This window comes from Cyprinodon variegatus, unplaced genomic scaffold (genome assembly GCF_000732505.1).
Source record: "Cyprinodon variegatus isolate N-32 unplaced genomic scaffold, C_variegatus-1.0 Scaffold687, whole genome shotgun sequence".
NCBI lineage: Eukaryota > Metazoa > Chordata > Actinopteri > Cyprinodontiformes > Cyprinodontidae > Cyprinodon > Cyprinodon variegatus.
In genome coordinates, this window is record NW_015151140.1 from 335,102 (window position 1) to 343,134 (window position 8,033).

General features: G+C 40.7%; 1 protein-coding gene across 3 annotated transcripts in view; it reads left to right on the forward strand.

Moving 5' to 3' along the window:
* The window catches only part of LOC107097347 (nuclear receptor ROR-alpha-like), a 90,159-nt gene that overhangs the window by 75,893 nt on the left and 6,233 nt on the right, over positions 1 to 8,033 (forward strand). For all 3 annotated transcript variants that reach the window (XM_015394471.1, XM_015394472.1, XM_015394473.1), the window contains 4 exons: positions 374 to 459; positions 1,905 to 2,046; positions 5,813 to 6,066; positions 6,143 to 6,338. In XM_015394471.1, the coding sequence (XP_015249957.1) occupies positions 374 to 459; positions 1,905 to 2,046; positions 5,813 to 6,066; positions 6,143 to 6,338 (678 nt within the window). The remainder of the gene's footprint in view (positions 1 to 373; positions 460 to 1,904; positions 2,047 to 5,812; positions 6,067 to 6,142; positions 6,339 to 8,033) is intronic.

Genomic DNA, 8,033 nt, shown 5'->3' on the forward strand with positions numbered 1-8,033 from the left:
TGGTATAAACACTTTTCTTTTATACAGAGCCTGCTTCTTTAAAGCTGATCAAAAAGTAGTGGTCCTGTGGGCTTTCTCTCTGATTCTTCAGTTTTTTTTCCAGGCCCAGCAGCAAAGATAATTTTAAATCAAGCTTTAGACGAGTCACTGTTTTAAGCCCTTAAACAGTTGATAAAAACAATTTTTTTTTTTTGCTGTGATTTTTAAAATAAGACTCTGTTTTTATCATGAACTAGATGATTGTATAAGTAATCCTGTGATGTCGTGAGAAGAAAGTCAATGGGTTTTTGGATTCATCTGTTGGCTCAGAAGCAGCGTCTTCACCCTGTTTCTGAGCTCTTTGTTTCTGACCATCTTTGTTTCCTTCCTGCAGCTCAGATTGAAATCATCCCCTGTAAGATCTGTGGAGATAAATCCTCAGGGATCCACTATGGTGTGATTACCTGCGAGGGCTGTAAGGTAAGCATCGCCATCTCTTATGTGATCCTAAACCTTCAAGTCACTCATTAATGAGAAGGTGCTTATTAATTTATTAAGAAATTAACTTCTGATCTTCTTGTTTCATTTTTCCTGATTAAACTCAGGATTTTAATGACCTCTGTGTTTTTTTATAGATGTGCATAGACACTTTTCTTTTAGTCCAGATGCACAAAAGAAATGAGCTCTTACCTTTGTTCACCATATCTGACATTGGGTAACATAGACACCATGTGCAGTACAGGAAAACCCAGACATCCGAGTGATCCTCCACCGCTCATTCTGACAGACCCTAAGCTGTTCCCAGTTCAGAGGTATAAATCATTCCCCCTGCAACTTCTGGGTCTTCCCTGGAGGTCTCCTCCCAGTGGAATGTACCTCTGACAGGAACACAGTCCAAAGTGAACTTGGAACAAGTTCAACTTAATGCAGAGAAAGGAGATACATCTCTTGCTTGTGGCACTGAAGGATAATTATCCCTATAAGCCAACCCCACAGAATCCCTCTGGGGAGCATGTCCATCAGCTGAATCATTAGAAGACCAGAGGGGCAAACTCCTCTGACCCCCACTCACTGCAAAAGTAAAGATCTGGTGAAGATGCATAGGATTTCCAGGTGGTGCCTCAGTTAATGTGGTACTTGTTTGCTAAAGACCAAGAGAAGATCAAAGTCCACAAGGGTCCAGTTTGATTGACACAAATTACCTTCTAAGAACCACAGAAAATTCAGTAAATCCTCTAAAATGGGCAGTGAATGAAGCGTCTTTTCCACTGAAAATAGCAGGTTAATGCGTGTTTTTCAAACATGGGTCGCCCCGCTATGAATTGTTATTTTGCTACCTTCTCACTTTAAAAAAAAGCTGGTCTAAATAAAGTCAACACACCAAGGAGGCTGGCACAGTGTGTTGACGTCGGTCCGTTACCTTCAGTGCTCTCATTTGTAGAGTCGTTTCACTCGGGTAGACACATGTCAGTGAGCTCTTCCTACTAAAAATACACTTATTTCTCAAACTGGCACTCTTTTGCCTCCCAATTGTAGTGCTTCCCTGGGCAACCACCCATGAGAATACTCTGTTGATCCCGTTGGGTTTCACTTAAGATTTATTTACGTTTTTTTTTTGGAATAATTTGTCAATGTTGAATTATTTGCAACTGTATTTGTAATAAAAATGGAAACATGCTTCATGGAGAAGATCAGTTTCGAGGTTCTGATTCATAAAGCCATGTCCATAGCTTAGTGCTCAGCTTCAGTACCTCAGGTTGCCTGAGATTAAACAACCAACAATTTATGATGATTTCACTGACGAGTGACGATGCACAGGGCTGTGAAGCAAATTACCTCAAACAAGTCATATCGTAGATCAGGTACTGTTCTATCATAGACATTTTCAATGCTCTAAAGTGATGCTGTCTTGTCTTTTGTCTCAGGGTTTCTTCAGGCGGAGTCAGCAGAGTAACGCCACCTACTCATGTCCCCGGCAGAAAAACTGTCAGATTGACCGAACGAGCCGAAATCGCTGCCAGCACTGTCGTCTGCAGAAATGCCTGGCTGTAGGCATGTCCAGAGACGGTGAGATGGACTTAAATTTTCTTACATTTTCTTGTACCTTTATATGGTATTCATCAAAAATTAACTCGAGTTGACTCGAATCGGGACGAGTAAAAGGTTGCCCCGCCCCGCTGGCATTCGCCTGCATGGCGGTGTGCACTCAGCATGCAAACCTGGTTTGTTATCGTCTTCCTTTATGGGCTTATTAAAGCACACACTGAAGTTAGCAATAAAGTGGGGATTAGACCTACATGATATAGACTGTCATTGAAGCAAGACTTATAGTAAACAATTTCCAGCCTCACCCCGACTTAATATGATGACTTCATAGAGGGACGCATCCACTTAACTCCGACTTTTGCCCAGTTCATGACCCAGTTGGTATTTACAGCCTGCAGTTGTGCCTCTGATTCCACATCACCTGATGTCTGTGGACCATATCACCGTTTGCTAGAAATACACTGGTCCCACATGTCCTTTTTTTCTGGTAGATCTATTACTAAGGAAGTTTTACCATCAAGCTATTTTCCAAAGATCTTAGAAAACCCAAATAAGTTCAGTTCTGTTGAGCTTTATTATAACTAAAGGGCAACAACAATCTCTCAACACAATCAATCCTGAGTTTAGGAGGATCCTGGCAATGAAAGATTTCCTTAACGTGCATGTTTTATAGTAGGGTTTTTTTGATATCTTTGTTCTGATGACAAAAGTTAAGACTTTCTGTAGCAGATGGACACGAGCAAATGCATAGATCTTAGGATGATCTTAGCTTTCCTAAAGAGTGACTAAACCTCCATCCACTTTTTACGTGTGCTATTTTATGTACCTGTGCAGAGTTGGATATGTTTGTGTTAATGTTCTGCAGTAGTTGGCGCAAAACCGTCTTACTGCTGCCCTCTATGTTTTACAGGGATTAAAGTATTCCGGCCCCAGGCTGGATTTCCGGTTCATAGCGATTGCCAGTGGGTAAAAAAAATCACTCCAAATAAATCGACGGTAAATACATTTTAAAAAGACAATCAAAATCCCTCTTGCGTTTTTCAGCCAATGGTAGCAAAGGAGCGCTCTGAAACTAACAGCAACCAAACATAAGAAGAAGGGGGCATGTGCTGTTTGTGCGGTCTCACACACTACACGTTTGCCAGGAGCTACGGCAAGAGCTGATTTACCAGCGTCAATATCTGACTGTGAAAGTTAAAAATGAGGATTTGTGCTTTCCACAGCCTAGTTATACTCCCGCAGCAGTGTTTCGCAATTAGCTTTTCGGAGGCATGATGCAGACATTTTTGATTTATGCCAAATATTGAGAGAATGTTAATGTTATTTCGCGCCACAACACAAGAGGGCCAATCAGGAACTAGCAGTGGGTCTACATGAGTTTCTTACCTGTGTTGAAAAAGTTCAGACACAGGATTGTTTTTTTGCTTTAATCCCTGGTTTTGAATGAGGGCGACTGCCGTTGAATTACAAATTGTGTGTCTCTAATTTCCAGACCTTTACATTGAAAGTGGGAGTTATCTAATCACCGAGGTGATAGTGTTCCAGTTTTTTGCCTATGAATTCTATATTCTGTATTGTTTGTTTATGGCGACTACAGCCACTGCTACAACCTTGACAATAACAAAAACAAGGTTCCTACGGTGGCCCTGAAGTGCAAACTGCAACTACAAATCTAAAAGCACAACTACATTAAGTAAAACACAATTACATTAACCTACCGGAAAAGGTAGGTACCAGTGGAAAACATGAGACATCGCTGATTGGACGACGGCGCCGTTTGACCCGCTTTGCTTTATGTAGTTTTGTTTTTTTTAATGTAGTTGCTCTTTGCTTTATGTAGTTTTGTTTTTCTTAATGTAGTTGCGCTTTTAGATTTGTAGTTGCAGTTTGCACTTCAGGGCCACCGTAGGTTCTAACTGGTTACCCTACTTTCAGTACAAATGGACACCCCCCTGTGCTGAGTGGTGTTTCATTACCTGTCAATCATGTTCTTGTTTTATTTTAGGAACTTGGATTATTTACTCATATCAAATTCACTGTTGCTTTTCTCGTCCTGACCTCATCCTAACTTAACCCCCCACCTCGTCCCCGTAGAGCAGGTGAAATAAGTATTGAACATGCCACCATTTTCTCAGTAAATATGTTTCTAGAGGTGTTATTGACATTTTCAGCAGATGTCGGTAACAATCTACGCAGCCCACATATACAAAGAAATCAAAATATAGATGTCCAGAAATTAAGTTATGTGTAATAATGTGAAATCAAACAAAGGAAAAACAATTGAACAGACTCACTTAAATGTATTTAATACTTTGTACAAAAGCCTTTGTGTTTGGATTCCAGTCAGGTGAGTTGCTGGGCCGTTCTAGCAGCTTTATTTTCTTTCCCTGAAACCAACTTAGAGTTTCCTTGGCTATGTGTTTGGGCTCATTTTGATCAAGAATGTCTCTGTACATTTTTCCATTCATCCTTCCTTCTATTATATAAAGTTTGCCAATACCATATGCTGAAAAACAGTTTGACATCCAAACATGATGTTTATTATGGCATCCAGAGTTCAATTTTGGTCTCATCTGACTAGACTATATAAACTCAGTGTTTCACAGGCTTGCCTAAATGTTCTGCAGTAAACTTTAAACAAGCTTTAACGTACTTTTTCTTTAGCAGTTTTGCGTGGTGAGCATGCATAGAGGCCATGGCAGTTGAGTGCAGTACTTTTTTCTTTGAAACAATTGTACCTGCTAATTCCAGGTCTTTCTGAAGCTCTCCACATGTGGTTTTTGGCTCTTGGACAACTCTTCTCATGATCTTTATCACTCCTCTGTCAGAAATATTGCGGGGGGTACCTGGCGATACCTGGTTGTGGTCGGTTTATGGTGAAATTATGTTCTTTCCGCTTCTGGATTATCGCCCCAACAGTGCTCACTGGAACATTCAGAAGTTTAGAAATCCTTCTGTACCCAATGCAATAACTATGATTTGCAATCCCGTTCTTTATGTCTTTAATTCTTTTTTCCCTCTGCTATTTCACTTTATTACACATAACTTTATTTCTGGATATTTATGGTTTCATTTCTTTGTATGTGTGGATTGCATGGATTGTTCAACTATTATTCCCCTCGCTGTACTTAGCTCAGTGACTCTTGACCTTTTATGCTTTGGAAGTTTTGAAAACTTGCCTGGGGGTAGGGTTATGCTTTTACATCCAGTTTATTTGAATGGTAACAATGTTATAGTCAGCTTCCCAAATATTACAAGATGGATTAGAATGATTTTTACAGCATTGTTTTTCAAATACCCTGAACAGTTCTTATTCCAGACTGAAACTGACCTAAGCAAATGGATGAATTAAAAGATAAAATTGGACCCAATAAAACAAGAATAAAAATCCTTTTGGAAGTTTCCAAGTTTCTGATAAAATGCTGCCATGCTTTTTTTGTCAGTGACTCTACCTGGTTAATGAAGTTCAGTATATTATTAATAGGCAATCCCAGCTTTTCATGTTGAGGCACCTGCTCCACTATTTGGTTGTTGATCACTGCACTCATGTTTAAAAAATAAGCATTTTTAAAGTCATGCATTAATTACAGGATGCTAACTTTATTTAACGTTAAGCCACCCATTGTAATTGTAATACAGTAATTGTAATTGCTCTGATTGTCATCTATGTATTAAGCAAATAAAATGGGGTGAGAATACAACCCTGGGGAGCCCTAGTTAATGAAGAGTGTTCTAACAGTGAGAGTAAACATTTGCACATCCTGTTCTCAACCTTCCTCCAACACAGCTGTAAAGTTCGGCCGGATGTCTAAAAAGCAGCGGGACAGTTTATATGCTGAGGTTCAAAAGCACCGCCTCCAACAGCAGCAGCAGCAGGTTCCTCTCCGAACCCCGCCCAGCGTTGGCAGCCCGAGTCCCGACGAGGCAGAGTCTCTGTCCCCACAGTACAACCTGTGCTCCACGGGCCTCACGGAGCTTTCAGATGACCTGGGATGCTACATGGAAAGAAGCTCACCTGATGGAGAATCTTTGACGTCCAAAGTCTGTAGTTTTATCTCTTCAAAAAAATCTTTTGATTACCAATAATTTCTACATGAGCTCTGTCACCTGTAACCAGGCAGAGTCAGGTGGAGGAGACGGAGGACGGGGGGGTCTTTACCTGGATATTCAGCCGTCTCCGGATCAGTCTGGCCTGGATGTCAATGGAATCAAACCGGAGCCGCTGTGGGACTACGGACACAGTGACGAGTTCTTCCCGTATTGTTCCTTCAGCAACGGAGATGCATCTCCAACAGCAACCACGGCTGCTCATGGTAAGTCCGACCAAAACCATTACAGTACAACAGTGTTTGAAAAGAACCTTGGCACAAATGGTTTTAGAACATTCTTCATATTGATCCGATGCATAAAAAAGATGACGTTAAAACAAAAAGATAAAACATGTTGGGTGTACTTTCTTGTTGCAATGATCACCTACTTCCAACCGGCAAACGATACTTTAAGCTGACTGGTTGCTGTGAGACAAAACGGTGACAAAACGTATTTTAGTCATCTTCCTCACATGTTTAACAATTAATACCTTTCAAAAACAGCTATAATGGACCATTTGCAGGCTTTATTAGCAGTTTGAGACCCAGAGAAAGATTAGGTCAAATGGTGGATGCATGCTCATCCTCTATAACTCTTCTTAAAGGACTTTTAGAACCCATAAATGTTTAGAACCCAGACTCCACTGTGGTCCTTTACCAATTCTCTGGGTCTCTTGTCGGATTCCAGCTCCGATCTCCATCATTATCCTGAAACAAACAGGCTTCATTCCTGACTGCAATGTGTGAAACGCTTTGGATGAACATCCATAAAATGTGCTGCGAGGCTGTCTGCAGCTGCAGGGCAAAACAAACAGGGATGATGAGGAAATCTGCTGAAAGAGGTGAAGCAGAAAGCAAAAACTAAGGCATAAGGAGCCAAGGAGGAGAGCGAGGGAGGAAAAAAGCGAGTAAAGATGCTGACTGTGGGGCAAACGGAGACAGTAGGTGGTTTAAAATAGCAGGAGGTTGGAAGCTCATCTTCAGAGCTCATTAAAATCTCTGTGAGGTAATTAGTTATCTGTTAATTAGGACCAACTGGGACATAGCTGGGTGTTCGTTTGGGAAAATCATCTTTTCTTTATTTTCCCAGGAGATTTACTGTACAACAACCCCCAAAACTCACAAACTCATCCAAACAGAAGCTCCAGTATAATCTCAGACTTTTTATCCGTAGTTTTATTCTCATTAAATAAAAGCATGACTCTGAAGCTCAAAGAAACGCCTCGTTTAAAGATTATTTTTATCTAATTAACTGCAAAAAGAAAAGATTTTTTTTTTTTAGCCCCTATTTTTATTAGTCAAAGGTCTAAAATGATACTGATGTGAATTAAAGATGTTTGACATGAATAATCTTAGATTTATGATTTTCAGAAAGACTTTCAAGGATTGTGGCTCTTATGAAAAACTGCAGGTCTGTGGAGGTTCTTCCTTGGACTTTTAACTCAGTGTATAAACAGCTTTTGATTTTCTGTTCTAGATTAGCTTTTTGTTTTTTTCACTAACTTAATAACTTAAGACATTTCAGGCTGTTGAACACTAAGTTCTACATCTATATTTCTGCATCAGCACAGTTCTGCATGGAGGCCATCAGCCTGTGGTTCTGCTGAGGTCCGATGGAAGCCCAGCATGCTTTGGTAGTGACCCTCGTAGCATTACCCTATAGGTCCTTTTTGGGCTTTGTTCAGGCTGGTTTGCTATTAACTCACCCACAGTACCGTTATGGTATTTAGACCAGATTTTGGTAGGAACCTCTGGTACCTCCATAAAGTTTGTCAGCAGAAGCAATAATGAGGTGCTCTGAAAAATGTTGCTGCGTGTGGAAGCCTTGCTCCAGACTTGGACCAGCATGGATTTGGTTCCTCTCCCCTCTTTCACTAGACTCTGGGACCTTGTAGCCTGGTGAGACCATCCTGATCTCGC